This window comes from Schistocerca americana, chromosome 2 (assembly GCF_021461395.2).
Source record: "Schistocerca americana isolate TAMUIC-IGC-003095 chromosome 2, iqSchAmer2.1, whole genome shotgun sequence".
NCBI lineage: Eukaryota > Metazoa > Arthropoda > Insecta > Orthoptera > Acrididae > Schistocerca > Schistocerca americana.
Window position 1 is genome coordinate 67,128,035 of NC_060120.1, and position 17,818 is coordinate 67,145,852.

Sequence of the window (17,818 nt, forward strand, 5' to 3'; positions counted from 1 at the left end):
GGAGTGCAGTAGATGGTACAGCACTTAGCAGCCCTATCAGTCAAACGCGCTTGAGCATTGTCCCGCAAAATGATGGTCAGGTCCTGCAGAAAGTGTCATCACTTCTGTCTCTAAGCTGGTCCAAGGATGTGTTCCAAAAATGAACAGCATAGAGACAGAAGTGATGACACTTTCTGCAGGACCTGACCAAAATTTTTGCAGGACAATGCTCAAGCAGGTACAGTGCAAGCTGTTACTGATCTGCCCGCATCTCGTGGTCGTGCGGTAGCGTTCTCGCTTCCCACGCCCGGGTTCCCGGGTTCGATTCCCGGCGGGGACAGGGATTTTCTCTGCCTCGTGATGGCTGGGTGTTGTGTGCTGTCCTTAGGTTAGTTAGGTTTAAGTAGTTCTAAGTTCTAGGGGACTTATGACCACAGCAGTTGAGTCCCATAGTGCTCAGAGCCATTTGAACCATTTTTTTTTGTTACTGATCTGTTAGACTGATGGGGCGGCTAAGTGCTATACCACCTACTGCACTCCCCTGACTTAAGCCCTCGTGAGTTCAACTCGATTTCTAAGCTGAAAGAAACACTTCATGGCATTCGCTTCAGAACTGCTACATATTCGTCGGGCCGCCGCTCGAGCTGTCAACACAACTGGCACTGCTAAGAGTATCCTACGACTTCCACATCGCTAGCAACGTGTTATACACAATGCTGATGACTACTATAAAGGTCAGTAAAACATTGAAACGCTTATCTATTTTGTACGAGCTGTAAATAAATAGTTGCCACTATTGAAGTTCCAACACTTGTATATTAGGAAATGACAAACTTAAAATAGATGAGTTCTGCTTTTTGGACAGCAAAATAATTCACACTGATCAAAGTAAAGAAGACAAAAAATGCACACTGGCACCATCACGAAAGGTTTTTCCGAAAAAGAGAAATCTGTCAACAAGCAGTATAAACGTGTCGGGCAGTATCTTCTGGGAGCTGCATTATACGAGAGTGAAACGTGGGTGATACGCAGTACAGATAATAGTAGAAGCATTTGTAATGTGTTGCTTCAGAAGAATGCCAAAGATTAGTGAAGCACGCACTCTTGAGACCTCAAGGAATAATTACTTCGGCCGGTTGGTGTGGCCGTGCGGTTCTAGGCGCTTCAGTCTGGTACCGCGTGACCGCTACGGTCGCAGGTTCGAATCCTGCCTCGGGCATGGATGTGTGTGCTGTCCTTAGGTTAGTTAGGTTTAAGTAGTTCTAAGTTCTAGGGGACTGATGACCAGAGATTTAAGTCCCATAGTGCTCAGAGCCATTTGAACCAGTAATTACTTCGTACTGGAGGAGGTGTAGGTGTAAAACAGGCCCCAAATGTTCAGTTCAGAAGTTATCACCACGATAAAATGAGGGAAATCAGAGCTCGTACGGAAAGATATAGGTGTTTCCGCGCGCTATATGAGAATGGAATAATAGAGAAATCTGAAGGTGGTTCGATGAACCCTCTGCCAGGCACTTAAATGTGATTTGCAGAGTATCGATGTAGATGTAGACTGAATGAATCGTTTAAAACGTAGCACTGTAACGTATGAAAGGAATCGCTTCGAAGTTTCCTTAATTTTTTTCCGTTGTGGCACCCAAGGAAAGCATTGGCGAGTAAAAAATTACGTTGTTAAATTAGACTGCATTGCTTCTATTAAATTTTTTACACATTACTGAACGAAAGTCGATGTCAGTATAAGCTTTACGATTTATTTGACCCAGAAATGAGGAAATTAAATAGTTCCACTGTTGAAAGACTAGTGTATTATGGATGGAGCGTAGCACCTGATCCATAATCTCATATACTTGTCGTTCAGAAAGACTTTAATAGATTTAAAAAGACATTCGGATTTTCCCGATTCCATTGTTACGTTGCAGTTCCTTGTTGCCGCCGACGTCAACGCCTGATCCGCAGGGCTTCCTCGTACCGCTGGCGGTAGGCACTAAAGAAAAAGAGCACCAGGTCAGGATGCAGAGGCGCCAACGCCTGCTATATAAGGTTTCCGCGAACGAAATTGGCGTCAGCACTTCAGGGAAGAGGCGGTGGAGCCTGGCCAATCAGCCCCGGGTGTTTACGAAACGCAGCCTTGAGCGCCCGCCGCTGCCGCTGCCGGCTGCGTGCTTCTGCGATGGTATCGGGCGCGCCGTTTTCCGGTCGCCGGGCACGAAAGCTGCGCAGCGCACGTGCCGCGCCTTGCTCAACGCCGACCTGCACTGCCCTTCGCTTTTCCTCGCCTTTTTTATCCGCGGGGCGCGCGAGTTTGGCCCAGATTTCGGGCATGACTTAGCAGCTACAACAGTCCCGCCTCTCCTAATCGTGTATGTGTTACTTTCAGACCGGATCCGTTTTAGCACTGGTACTACTAAGCTACTGCCCCTCCCCCCCCCCCCCCCCCCAAAAAAAAAGAAAATACGCGCACGTGAACAGGCTTTCGGCTCTTATCTATGCTTTATTTCATTCTTTGTTATTTCTAAAGGAATCAACGTAAATTCCTGTCACAATATTCTACTTAACGGAAAGACGAAGAATTTGCGAGGTAGCGCAGAGGTGACCACATTGGGCTTGAATTCTGGACGGTTTGAATCCCAGTCTGACAATCCAGATTTAGGTTTCCGTAAATTTTCTAAATCTAAAAGCCAAAACGACGGAATGATTCATTTGAAAGGGCGGATTTCCCTCCCCAGCCTCCCCTAATCGGAACTCCTGCTACCAGGTGTACCGATATGAAATGAGCGTTTTTTTGTGAGAATGAAACAATTTTGAATTGAAAAGTAAAAACATTTTATTCAAAGTACTGACCATTGCTTTCTATACATTTTGACCAGCTTTCTGGCAATTTGTGGACACCACGCCAACAGAAATGTTCGTCTTTTGAAGCAAACCAATGAGACACCCAATTTTCGACTTCTTCGTAGGAATCGAAGTGTTCCTCAGCCAATGCGTGTTCCATTGATGAAAAAGAATGGTAGTCGGAAGGGGCCAAGTCTGGTGAATACGGCGGGTGGGGTAGCAGCTCCCAGCCAAGTGTTTTTTGATTGTATCCTGAACCAGTTTTGCTTTGTGTGCAGGTGCATTGTCATGTAAAAATATTACTTTGCCATGTCTTTTGGCCCATTCTGGTCTTTTCATAGTTCAAATTGGTCATTTGTTGTCTGTAGCGATTAGTATTCACAGTTTGACCGGGTTTTAGAAGCTCATGATACACCACACCTTTCTGATCCCACCAAACACAGAGCATTGTCTTGTTGTCGAATCGATCTGGTTTTGCAGCCGATGTTGATAGTTGTCCACCCATGATGTATCCCGTTGAGGATTCTTAAAATAAATCCATTTTTCATCGCCAGTAACAATTCGATGCAAAACTGATTTTATTTCATGTCTTTGAAGCAAAATTTGACAAATGGTTTTTCGGTTCTCCATCTGTCTTTCATTCAGTTATGTGGCACCCATTTTCCACACTTTTGGGTCTTTCCCATAGCTTTTCAACGGTCAGAAATTGTTTGTTGTGCAACATTTAGCATTCTGCCATTTGATTCTGACTATTCTAATATTTCTTGCAATTCGGCGTCTTCGAACTTTTTTGGTGGTGTTCCACGTTCTTCATTTCTTACATGAAAATCATTATTTCTGAACCGTTGAAACCATCTTTTGCATGTTGCTTCTGATAGAGCATGATCACCATATGCCTCGACAAGCATTCGATGCGACTCTGCAGCACTTTTTTTTTTTTCAAATGAAAACAAAAAATTAATGCTTTCCGCAAATCATCACTTTCTGCTACAAAATTCGACATTGTTAGCACGATGAAAACATATGATGCTGTTTGTTCCATGACTTGATGTATACTAAATATCTTTGACAGATGTCATACCAACCAAACAACAACAAAAATAAGGCTCGTTCACAAAAAATGTTCCCTATCGACACATTTGTATCTTAACGCTCATTTCATACCGGTACACCTGCTACTTCTACACTGAAGCGCCAAAGAAACTGGATAGGCATGCGTATTCAAATACAGAGATATGTAAACAGGCAGATTACGGCGGTGCCGTCGGCAACGCCTATATTAGACAAGGGTCTGGCGCAGTTATTACATCAGTTACTGCTCCTACAATGGCAGGTTATTAAGACTTAAGAGAGTTTGAACGTGGTGTTACAGTTGGCGCACGAGCGATGGGACACAGCACCTCCAAGGTAACAGTGAAGTGGGAATTTTCTCGTACGACCATTTCATGAGTGTACCGTGAATATCAGGAATCCGGTAAAACATCAAATCTCTGACATTGTTGCGGCTGGAAAAAGATCCTGCAAGAACGGGACCAACAACGACTGAAGAGAATCATTCAACGTGACGGGAGTGCAACACTTCCGCAAATTGCTGCAGATTTCAATGCTGGGCCATCAACAAGTGTCAGCGTTGAACCATTCAACGAAACGTCATCGATATGGGCTTTCGGAGCCGAAGGCCCACTCGTTCCTTTGATGACTGCACGATACTAAGTTTTACGCCTCCCCTGACCCCGTCAACACCGACATTGGACTGTTGATGACTGGAAACATGTTGCCTGACCGGACGAGTCTCGTTTCAGATTGCATCGACAGGACCCATGGACCCTGCATGCCAGTAGGGGCTGTTCAAGCTGGTGGAGGCTCTGTAATCGTGTGCGGCGCGTGCAGTTGGAGTGATATGGGACCCCTGATATGTCTAGATACGACTCTGACAGATGAGACATACGTAAGCATCCTGTCTGATCACCTGCATTCATTCATGTCCATTGGGCATTCCGACGGATTGGGCAATTCCAGCAGGACAATACGACACATCACATGTCCAGAATTGCTACAGAATGGTTCCAGGAACACTCTTCTGAGTTTAAACACTTCCACTGGCCACCAAACTCTCCATACATGAACATTATTGAGCATATCTGGGACGCCTTGCAACATGCTATTCAGAAGAGGTCTCCACTCCCTCGTACTCTTACGGATTTATGGACAGCCCTGCAGGATTCGTGGTGTCGGTTCCCTCCAGCACTACTAAAGACATTAGTCGAGTCGGTGCTACGTCGTGTTGCGGCACTTCTGCATGCTCGCGGAGGCCCTACACGATATTAGGCAGGTGTACCAGTTTCTTAGGCTCTTCAGTGTATAATAACCTCGTTGTCGACGCAACGTTAAATCTTAACTTTCGTTCCTTGGTATTAAGCCTATGGCACGAACGTAGTTAATCAAACCGTGCAAGGCGCGATAATTGTGTGGCGGGCCTCAGTTGAAAACTGGAGCCTACGAACTTTTCAGAAATTGTGTGTTGAGGACCGAAACAATAGGAATTACTCAAGAGCTCTACTATATGATGAAACGGATACTTTAAACCAGAAAAATCGTAGTGCTTTCATGTGATCACTGACTGAGCATACTAAGACTGTAAGAAAATGCTCCAAACACCTACGACGAGCTTCCGCCAAGCACGGCCGGCTCGATTATATTTCCCGCACAAAAAACTTATCATTCGATGCCCACCCTCTCCCTCCTTTTTCCTCGTGCACCTTCACCTGTGTTAGCTTTCGCTACTAGTTGTGATACGCACTGTATACGAAACTTGCACTTGGGGTCCCCTGGCTCCCCTCCATTACGGCGCCCCAAACGGTGGTTTGTGTCGTTCGGGCCTTAAACATTCACTGCCTTGAAGCAGCGAGGGTGAAGTGCGACAGTAAAATTTCGTAGTTTGGAGGACTATAACTTTTGCTGGTGAAGAGTAGTGTCGTTCTGAAAACAGGTCTCTGGAAATAGTCTCCCTATTTTGAAGAGCATTAATGTTCCATCAGCAGTGTTGTACGACGTTACTCGTGGGACAGTGTTGCAAAGTATTAAATACTGTTTGTAACTGAAACTGAAGCACGTTCTAGAAGTCCGGAACTGTCCTCCAGCGCTCTTTTCGTCCGCTTAATGTTCAGCTTCCGATGGCGACAATTTTTCACCGTCCGGATTTCGACTTCGGAGGATTTATAATCTCCAAAATGACAAACAACACACTCTTCACCTTGAACAAAATTATGTTTGACCGAAATTGCTGTTCTGGAGCAGTGTTTACAATTAACTGAAATTTCTATCGAGTGACCCATACATGCATGACTGACAGGGCAAAACGATGTTTCGAAATGCATCGCTCTTTGCAATGTTTGTCTCGGGCTGCTTCTTTCCAGCTGCCATTCCGTAACATTAACAGAAGGAAACGTCACGGCACTTGTCTGAAGCGATTTAGGGAAATCACGGAAAACCTAAATCAGGATGACCGGACGCGGGTTTGAACCGTTCAAATGGTTCAAATGGCTCCGAGCACTATGGGACTCAACTGCTGTGGTCATCAGTCCCCTAGAACTTAGAACTACTTAAACCTAACTAACCTAAGGACATCACACACATCCATGCCCGAGGCAGGATTCGAACCTGCGACCGTAGTTTGAACCGTCGTCCTCCCGAATGCGAGTCCAGTGTGCTAACCATTGTGCCACCACTCTCGGTGGGAAATGCCGGTGTTCCATTAACTATTATAAGGAAATTATTCTAGGGTCAACTAACAAGTGTAGTGGCATATCACAGTACTCTTAGGTAAAATATTTGTTACCTTCGTTGTCTTCTGTGTTATTTAATGATTGCATTAAGTTAAATGTCAGGGTCATCTCTTTGCTACTAAATAACTTGCAACGGCAATAGGACTATTCTCAGTTTTACGGCTGGTAAAATTGTTGTTCATTAAAACACAACCGGTTTCGTGGCTCATTGTCGTTCGTGGCGGCCGCTTTTGCCTTGCCCTGAACCGGGCTGCCCTGCCGTCTTATTGACGCAGGCAGGTTTTAAAGAATGGAGCACGTCTTCCTTACCTTTTGTTCGCTATAGTACTGACGACATTCACTGAATAGTAAGTTCTGACTACGAGCGATGGGTATGCCTATGATCTTTTAACGTTGCTGCACCGAAGGTGTAGCTTTAGGTCGTGAAACCGGTTGTGTTTTAATAAACAACAATTTTACCAGCTGTCAGCGGAGTTGTTCTTAATATCATGCAATTCAACAGCTGTAGTTGGCAGGAATGTAAAATAGTTTGTTATTCCTCAGTGTTTACTTAGTAACATACTGAGGAAAACGCACCAAGATAAAGTGTATACGTACCGTAACATCGCTCGCCATGTGTGCAATGATCGAGGAAGGTGCGTAGTAGTTAGTACGCTGGACTTGCATTCGGGAGGACTACAGTTCAAACCCGCGTCTGCTCATCCAGATCTAAGTTTTCATTGATTTCCCTCAATCGCTCCAGGAAAATGCCGGGAAGGTTTCTTTAAAAGGGTACGTCGATTTCCTTCCCTATCCTTGACACCATCCGAGCTTGCGCTCCGTCTCTAATGACATCGATGCCGACGGGACGTTAAACTCAATCTTCCTTACTTCTTCTTACCATGCGTACACTGTGCTACCGCCAGAGTGGTGAGGAAAATATGGGAGATTTCTGAGTACTTTTGAGTGCCGGCCACAATTGCCCTGCAGATGTTAGAGCTGTGCTTGTTGCCTCTGACGTATTTGTGATGGATCGGCCGTTTTTACATGCAGAACCGTTGGACGTCTTGGCGCATTTTTCGCTCGAGTGAGGACGGCTGCTTTGTGAGTTACGTGAGAGCACGCGCGGGCGCGCGGACGTGTGTGTGGCGGCTGACTTTGAAGTGAGGGCGCCTTTCAGACTGAGTGTCAAGCGTGATCGGCGGCCGTGACGAGAGGGCAGCGTCCGCTGACATTTCGGAGCCACCTCCCTGCACACCTTCCAGCGCGAGGTCATCGCACTCTTACAGGTCACCGGCGAACGCCCGGAGCCAAGTTGAAAGGAACAGCGCGCCTAAGTTGAGCAGAGCTCTTGAGGGACGATATTGGTCGCAGCTCTCGAGTATTACCACTCGTGCTCATTGCTACGGCTCAATGAAGTCATTTACAGATGTTCACGTATCTTCAACAACTTTATACGTTATAACGAGGTTAATATTAATCGCCCTATTTTTATCGCTAAAAGTACTAGCAGAGAAATAATGCTGTCTCCTTGTCATCGTGGTAAATAAAATACACTATTGGCCATTAAAATTGCTACACCAAGAAGAAATGCAGATGAAAGACGGGTATTCATTGGACAAATACAGGGTGATTCAAAAAGAATACCACAACTTTAGGAATTTAAAACTCTGCAACGACAAAAGGCAGAGCTAAACACTATCTGTCGGCGAATTAAGGGAGCTATAAAGTTTCATTTAGTTGCACATTTGTTCGCTTGAGGCGCTGTTGACTAGGCGTCAGCGTCAGTTGATGCTAAGATGGCGACCGCTCAACAGAAAGCTTTTTGTGTTATTGAGTACGGCAGAAGTGAATCGACGACAGTTGTTCAGCGTGCATTTCGAATGAAGTATGGTGTTAAACCTCCTGATAGGTGGTGTATTAAACGTTGGTATAAACAGTTTACAGAGAATGGGTGTTTGTGCAAAGGGAAAAGTTCTGGACGGCCGAGAACGAGTGATGAAAATGTAGCAGGCATCCAGCATGTATTTGTTCGCAGCCCAGGAAAATCGACTCGCAGAGCTAGCAGAGAGCTGCAAATTCCAAATCAACTGTATGGAGAGTCCTACGAAAAAGGTTAGTTATGAAACCTTATCGTCTGAAATTGGTTCAAGCACTGTCTGCAGCTGATAAGATTAAAAGAATCGATTTCTGTGATTTTATCCTTGCTCAAATGGAAACAGATGAATCTTTCGTTTCAAAGATTGTGTTTAGTGATGAAGCAACTTTCCACACTAACGGGAAAGTCAACCGTCACAATGTCTGTATATGGGGCACTGAGAATCGGCGGGAAACAACTCAGTATGAACGTGACTCGCCTAAGGTGAACGTTTTCTGTGCCATTTCAGCCAATAAAATTTTTGGTCCCTTTTTCTTCGAAGGTGCTGCTGTAACTGGACTACAGTATATGGAGATGTTAGAGAATTGGCTGTTCCCTCAGCTCGAACAAGAAGCACAACAATTCATATTTCAACAGGATGGAGCGCCACCACATTGGCACTTATCTGTCCGTAACTACCTGAACGTCAACTACCCGAGGCGATGGATCGGCCGCCAGGCAGCCCGTGACAGAGCACTTCATCACTGGCCTCCAAGAAGCGCTGATCTCACCCCCTGCGATTTTTTTTTATGGGGGTATGTTAAGTATATGGTGTTTCGGCCACCTCTCCCAGCCACCATTGATGATTTGAAACGAGAAATAACAGCAGCTATCCAAACTGTTATGCCTGATATGCTACAGAGAGTGTGGAACGAGTTGGAGTATCGGGTTGATATTGCTCGTGTGTCTGGAGGGGGCCATATTGAACATCTCTGAACTTGTTTTTGAGTGAAAAAAAACCTTTTTAAATACTCTTTGTAATGATATATAACAGAAGATTATATTATGTTTCTTTCATTAAATACACATTTTTAAAGTTGTGGTATTCTTTTTGAATCACCCTGTATATTATAATAGAACTGACATGTGATTACATTTTCACGCAATTTGGGTGCATAGACACTGAGAAATCAATAGCCAGAACAACCACCTCTGACCGTCGTAACGGCCTTGATACGCCTGGGCATTGAGTCAAACAGAGCTTGGATGGCTTGTACAGGTACAGCTGCCCATGTAGCTTCAACACGATACCCAGTTCATCAAGAGTAGTGACTGGCGTATTGTGACGAGCCAGTTGCTCGGCCACTATTGACCAGACGTTTTCAATTGGTGAGAGATCTGGAGAATGTGCTGGCCAGGGCAGCAGTCGAACATCTTCTGTATCCAGAAAGGTCCGTACAGGACCTGTAACATGCGGTCGTGCATTATCCTGCTAAATTCCGAGTGGAATGTGACACTTGATGGATCGGGTGCAGTACCATACGGTCGTATGCAGAGTGACCCGCAAGTGCGTATGCAGAAAAGGCTGGCGCATTAAGCAAACGTGTCCTTCCCCATGTCTCTCCTCGACCGTAAAGACCTCGCTGCCGGTTGGTGTTAAATCTCCGACAAAAAGAAGTGTGCTGGGCCTGCCTTGCGAGGCTCTTAGCTGCGCATTCTCAGCCGTAATGAACACCAGCGGCAGCCACGGAAAAAGCGCCGGTGGCGGTCCGAGACGGCGCTCTTTGTACGGGGCGCGTGTGACGGGCCGAGGTGTGAAGCGGTGTCAGCGCGTGACGGCGGCATTGTGTCCGCCTAAGTAGGAGCTTGTCCCGCGCTAAGCAGCGGCCTCCGCCGGCGCCGGTGTAGCTTTAACAAGGCGCGCTGTTTAACGAAACCACTTTCCCTTTCTCGCGCCCTTCATTATTATGGGATTAAAGAGGCCCGTAAATAAACAAAGAAGCCTCCTTAGAGAACGTTCCTGGCCGTCTAGATCGTGTTTCTCTCGCGCCCGAATGAATTGTCTCGGTGGCCGTTCTACAATAAAACGTCAGGCGAAATCGGATTACACTCCACGAAAAAAAAGGCCGCCGTCAACGCGTATTACCTAGACGCGTGGATATGACCCCACATTTCGTACGACGTCGACGTAATCAGAGAGACTTATACAAGAGTCTTGTTTCTGGTCATCACTGCTTTTCGAAGCGGAGGCTAACAAAATAACGAAGTCTCGTCAGAGACTGCGAAGGACTCGGAAGATCAATTACGTGCAACGGATAACGTCATGAAAACATATGCAATGAAGTATATTCGAATTACACTACCGGCCATTAAAACTACTACACCACGAAGATGACGTGCTACAGACGCGAAATTTAACCGACAGGAAGAAGATGCTGCGATATGCAAATGATTAGCTTTTCAGAGCATTCACACAAGGTTGACGCCGGTGGCGACACCTACAACGTGCTGACATGAGGAAAGTTTCCAACCGGTTTCTCATACACAAACAGAAGTTGACCGGCGTTGCCTGGTGAAACGTTGTTGTGATGCCTCGTGTAAGGAGGAAAAATGCGTACCATTACGTTTCCGTCTTTGATAATGGTCGGATTGTAGCCTATCCCAATTGCGGTTTATCGTATCGCGACATTGCTGCTCGCGTTGGTCGAGATCCAATGACTGATAGCAGAATATGGAATCGGTGGGTTCAGGAGGGTAATACGGATCGCCCTGCTGGATCCCAACGGTCTCGTATCACTAGCAGTCGAGATGACAAGCATCTTATCCGCATGGCTGTAACGGATCGTGCAGCCCCATCTCGATCCCTGAGTCAACAGATGGGGACGTTTGTAAGATGACAAACATCTGCACGAACAGTTCGACGTTGTTTGCAGCAGCATGGACTATCAGCTACGAGACCATGGCTGCGGTTACTCTTGCTGCATCACAGACAGGAGCGCCTGCGATGGTGTACTCAGCGACGAACCTGAGTGCACGAATGGCAAAACGTCATTTTTTCGGATGAATCCAGGTTCTGTGTACAGCATCATGATGGTCGCATCCGTGTTTGGCGACATCGCGGTAAACGCACATTGGAAGCGTGTATTCGTTATCACCATATTGGTGTATCACCCGGCGTGATGGTATGGCGTCCCATTGGTTACACGTCTCGGTCACATCTTGTTCGCATTGACGGCACTTTGAACAATCGACGTTACATTTCAGATGTGTTACGACCCGTGGCTCTACCCTTCATCCGATCCCTGCGAAACCCTACATTTCAGCAGGATAATGCACGACCGCATGTTGCAGGTCCTGTACGGGCCTTTCTGGATACAGAAAATGTTCCACTGCTGCCCTGGCCAGCACATTCTCCAGATCTCTCACCAACTGAAAACGTCTGGTCAATGGTGGCCGAGCAACTGGCTCGTCACAATACGCAAGTCACTACTCTTGATGAACTGTGGTATCGTGTTGAAGCTGCATGGGCAGCTGTACCTGTGCACGCCATCCAAGCTCTGTTTGACTCAATGCCCAGTCGTATCAAGGCCGTTATTACGGCCAGTGGTGGTTGTTCTGGGTACTGATTTCTCAGGTTCTATGCACCCAAATTGCGTGAAAATGTAATCACATGTCAGTTCTAGTATAATATATTTGTCCAATGAATACCCGTTTATCATCTACATTTCTTCTTGGTGTAGCAATGTTAATGGCGAGTACTGTAAATTAGGCGATAACGAAAAAAGTAGATTAGTAAGTTTTGCTATTTAGGCCCCAAAATAGCTGATACCAGCTGAAATAGAGATGCAGAAAAATTTAGCTTCATGTAGATGAGTACGGAAAACTAGCCCTGAAATGTTAATATACAGGATTAGTAATGCCCTGCTTGGCACAGTCACGTCTTTGTAAGTATCAAGGCGTAAAGTTGCAAAGCAATAGGAAGTGATACGAACATGTGAGTATTGTGGCAGGGAAGGCGAATGCTCGACTTCGGTTTACTGGAGGAATTTTTGGGAACGTGTGATTCATCTGTAAAGGAGACCGCAGAGGCGGGCTGCTAGATTTGGTACCGGTAAGTTACAACAACACGCAAGTGTTAAGGAAATACTTCGGGAAACTCATATGGGAAATCCTACAGGGAAGGCGATGCTCTTTTCAAGAAATGCTGTTTGGAAAATTCAGGGAATCAGCATTTGAAGTTGAGTGCAGAATGGTACTACTGCCGCCAACATACATTACACGTAAGGAACACGAAGGTATAGGAGAAATTAGGGCATACAGAAAGTCGTTTTTCCCCTGATCTATCTACGAGTGGAATAGGAAAGGAAACAAGTAGTAATGGTACTGGGTACCTTTCGCTACGCACCTTACGCTGGCTTTCGGAGTATGTATGTATATGCAGATGTAGATAAGAGGATATAAAATAAATGGGAATATTTATTTGGAAGTGAAACATGGACGATAAAGAGTTCAGATCAGAAGAGAATGGAAGCTTTTGAAATGCTGCACTACAAAAGAAAGACGAAGATTAGATGCGTAGATCTAATAACAAATGAGAGGGTACTGAGTCCAATAGGAAAGGAAAAGATATGTGTGCTACAAATTTGGCAAAACAAGGGATTGATTGATAATACACTTTCTGAAGCAACACAGAATCGAATTTGCTCATGGAAGTGTCGGGAGTAAATATATTGAGGGAGATCTAGGTTTAAGTGCAGTATGCAAGTTGCTTGCAAAGGCGTCCACCAAATCAGTCTTCGGACTGAAGCTCACAACACAAAGACAACAAAAGTAACTTAAAACCAAATTAACAGAAAAAAATGTGAAAATTCACGTTTTATTCTCATTTCATAGGTGAAATTGGCGTCAGAAGGGACATCAGCACCAGCAGCGAGTTTCAAATCCCAGAAGGTCAAAGATTTGACAGGTACAGACCCTGTAGAAGTACATAGCATCAGGGAAAGCAGTAGTTCAGATCCGATCTTCGTCCTGAATATTAACCTGCTGTGTTTCAATCCGATAACGTTATGGGCTCTTGAGACGATGTTGAGCAAAAATTCGGTATTCTGACACGAAGGACTCAGTGGGTTTAATTAGTAACTATTAGATACTAACAGTCGTGAAGATGTTCGCTGCCCAGTCTGCCAGCTCATTTCAATAGTTCAATGTAAGGGAAGATTGGGCCTCACCATATCTCCATCGTTACTCTTGACTACCTTTTGTAGTAGAAATGACACACACACACACACACACATACACACACACACACACACACACACACACACACACACACACACACACACACACTAACTATTAGAATACTAACAGTCGTGAAGATGTTCGCTCCCGCCGCGCGGGATTTGCCGAGCGGTCTTAGGCGCTGCAGTCATGGATTGTGCGGCTGGTCCCGACGGAGGTGTTCGAGTCCTCCCTCAGGCATGGGTGTGTGTGTTTGTCCTTGGGATAATTTAGATTAAGTAGTGTGTAAGCTTAGGGACTGATGACCTTAGCAGTTAAGTCCCAAAAGATTTCACACACGTTTGAACTTTTTTTTTTTTTTTTTTTTTTTTTTTTTTTTGTTCGCTGCCCAGTCTGCCAGCTCAGTTCAGGATTATAAGGGAAGATTGGGCGTCACCGTATCACCACCGTTACTCTTGACTGCCTTTTGCAGCAGAAATGGTACATACACACACACACACACACACACACATACACACACATACACACACACACACACACACACACGCGCGAATCTTATTCGTACATTCACATTTTTTTTCTTGCAGATCTCGGAAGTATTGAACTGCTGCTTTTTTCCGTAACCTAGAGAGACACGCCCATTTTTTGTTTAAAAAGACAAATGTCGAAAGGTAGGCAGTTTTCACTGTAACGCCAGCATGTAAGCCTGACGGCCGCCTTTGTCCTTGTTGCAGGTGCACCTGCGGTCGCACTTCATCATGAACGGCGTGTGCGTGAGGTGGCGAGGATGGATCGACCTGGAGCGCCTCGACGGCGTCGGCTGCCTCGAGTACGATGAGGAGAGAGCACAGGTACTCGTCCTCCCCAAGTACTTCGCGTCTGCTGCTCATCACGACAGCGATTCCATTTAATATTCCTCTCGAGTGAGGCAAATGAGCGTGGCAAAGACATTTGTCTCTTCAGAGCTAATTTTAGGAATGTAGTTATTTCAGTACTGTGTTTCACATATTACTGTATTTAGAATGAGGTTTTCACTCTGCAGCGGAGTGTGCGCTGATATGAAACTTCCTAGCAGATTAAAACTGTGTGCCGGGCCGAGACTCGAACTCGGGACCTTTGCGTTTCGCGGGCAAGTGCTCTGCCATCTGAGCTACCCAAGCACGACTCACGCCCCGTCCTCACAGCCTTACGTCTGCCAGTATCACGTCTCCTACCTTCCAAAATTTACAGAAGCTCTCCTGCGAACCTTGCAGGAAGTTTCATATCAGCGTACACTCCGCTGCAGAGTGAAAATCTCATTCTGGAAACATCCCCCAGGCTGTGGCTAAGCCATGTCTCCGCAATATCCTTTCTTCCAGGAGTGTTAGTTCTGCTAGGTTCGCAGGAGAGCTTCTGTGAAGTTTGGAAGGTAGGAGACGTGATACTGGCAGACGTAAGGCTGTGAGGACGGGGCGTGAGTCGTACCTTGGGTAGCTCAGATGGTAGAGCACTTGCCCGCGAAAGGCAAAGGTCCCGAGTTCGAGTCTCGGCACGGCACACAGTTTTAGTCTCCCAGGAAGTTTCATTACTGTATTTAATCAGTGGCCTGTGAAGTGTGTTCTTATCGCTTCCGCAGGCGTTATTAATTTCAGTAGCCTTCCTGTGTGACTGGAACCATTAAAACTGCAATATCATATTGTACTTCAAATATAAGCCATATTCTTCATTCTTAATAATGAAAACAGTTCACACTTGCTTTAACTTTGTCTCATTTCTAGTTTTTAGCCCTGGCATCAGGTTTATTCCGTTTCATATCTTGAGATAACTGGCTGGGTGCTCTACCTTTGTGTATATGATAACTATTTTATAATATCAGAAGTAATAGCACACCAAAAAAATTGTGTCATATATTTGTCGTTTATAGAAATGCTTGAATTGCGTATTAAGTATGTAAACTTCTATAAAAAGAGTTATTTTAAGTCCATTTTTGCAACTACTGAAAAGATGCGTATTTTGTAAATTGAAGGTGGAGGGGGGGGGGGGGGGGAGGGGGGGGGGGGGGAGGAGAAGGGAAAGAAAAGGAAAGGAACTCGTGACGTCGGCTGCATCTGGACTTACGTGTTCTGGACCGGCATTCGAACCCGGTATCCTTTGCTTACTATGCAGCTGGGTTATCGCAACGGTGCGGATTATATCGGTACGTCCTCGGCCCACTCACATTCCCACCTATCGGCGATGTTTATTTTACCGTACGCGCTTCCTTTTTACTAATTTAAGACATCATTGGTAACATATTTGCCTGTTTATCGCTCACGGAGGTGTTTTATATGAACGAAAGGAAGCCGGCCGGAGTGGTTCAAAATGGCTCAAATGACCACTATGGGACCACTATGGGACTTAACATCTGAGGTCATCAGCCCCCTAGACTTAGAACTACTTAAACCTAACTAACCTAAGGACATCACACACGTCCATGCCCGAAGCAGGATTCGAACCGGCGACCGTAGCAGCAGGTTCGAATCCTGCCTCGGGCATGGACGTGTGTGATGTCCTTAGGTTAGTTAGGTTTAAGTAGTTCTAAGTCTAGGGGACTGATGACCTCAGATGTGAAGTCCCATAGTGCACAGAGCCATTTTAACCATTTTTTGAACATAAGGAAACGCGTATGGCAAAATAAATATTGATTTTTTTTGTAGTTGCAACATGATTTCAAATATCTTTAATAATTGTAACAATACATTCCATCCTGGATTTTCCATTGTTTAATAATTGTAAGGTAACTACGGGACCTGTGACCCCATAAATTACTCTATATAGTGTTTTGTATCAAAGAAACTTGCGTTGGTAAGTGGTCAAAGCACGTAGAAATCCAGTTACGTCAGAGGAAACTTCTCCTTAGTTAAGCGACGCAACAAGGAAACAAGCTGAATGTGTTAACAGTACTACTCCAGAGAGCTGCAGCTCGTCTAGATTTTGAGCTTCCTGAAAGGAACTCCCAGAAATAATTTATGATACTTCTCTGAATTCTTCGTTTATATTGTACTCGTATATTTGTCAGAATGTACATAACTGCGGCATTACAGGATGTTACAAAAAGGTACAGCCAAACTTTCAGGAAACATTCCTCACACGCAAAGAAAGAAAATATGTTATGTGGACATGTGTCCGGAAACGCTTACTTTCCATGTTAGAGATCATTTTATTACTTCTCTTCAAATCACATTTATCATGGAACGGAAACACACAGCAACTAAACGTACCAGCGTGACTTGAAACACTTTGTTACAGGAAATGTTCAAAATATCCTCCGTTAGCGAGGATACATGCATCCACCCTCCGTCGCATGGAATCCCTGATGCGCTGATGCAGCCCTAGAGAATGGCTTATTGTATCACAGCCGTCCACAATACGAGCACGAAGAGTCTCTACATTTGGTACCGGGGATGCGTAGACAAGAGCTTTCAAATGCCCCCATAAATGAAAGTCAAGAGGGTTGAGGTCAGGAGAGCGTGGAGGCCATGGAATTGGTCCGCCTCTACCAATCCATCGGTCACCGAATCTGTTGTTGAGAAATGTGCAGGAGCTCCATCGTGCGTGAACCACATGTTGTGTTGTACTTGTAAAGGTACATGTTCTAGCAGCACAGGTAGAGTATCCCGTATGAAATCATGATAACGTGCTCCATTGAGCGTAGGTGGAAGAACATGGGGCCCAATCAAGACATCACCAACAATGTCTGGCCAAACGTTCACAGAAAATCTGTGTTGATGACGTGATAGCACAATTGCCACATTACCATCCTTCAATTGGGCCCAATGGCGTTGAATCGAGGAAGTACAGTACATACTGACGAAACTAAAATGAGCTCGAACATGGAAATTAAGCGTTTCCGGACACGTGTCCACATAAAATCTTTTCTTTATTTGTGTGTGAGGAATGTTTCCTGAAAGTTTGGCCGTACTTGTTTTTAACATCATGTATATTAATGATGTGCTACAGACAGCATGCTGTGAGGGTTCTTAAGTGCGCAGCCCTTTCAGGCAATGTTTCACCCTCCTAGCTTCTAACTCGTCGTTAATAACTGCTGTATCCTCAGCTTCACTGAAACTGGCTTATTCCAGAGTTGTAGTTCGTAGGACTGTGTTGGGGGCAGGACTAGAGGTTGTGT

General features: G+C 45.3%; 1 protein-coding gene across 2 annotated transcripts in view; it reads left to right on the forward strand.

Annotated features, from left to right (window-relative positions):
• The window catches only part of LOC124595819 (protein big brother), a 246,557-nt gene that overhangs the window by 149,017 nt on the left and 79,722 nt on the right, over positions 1-17,818 (forward strand). For both annotated transcript variants that reach the window (XM_047134714.1, XM_047134713.1), the window contains exon 4: positions 14,406-14,522. In XM_047134714.1, the coding sequence (XP_046990670.1) occupies positions 14,406-14,522 (117 nt within the window). The remainder of the gene's footprint in view (positions 1-14,405; positions 14,523-17,818) is intronic.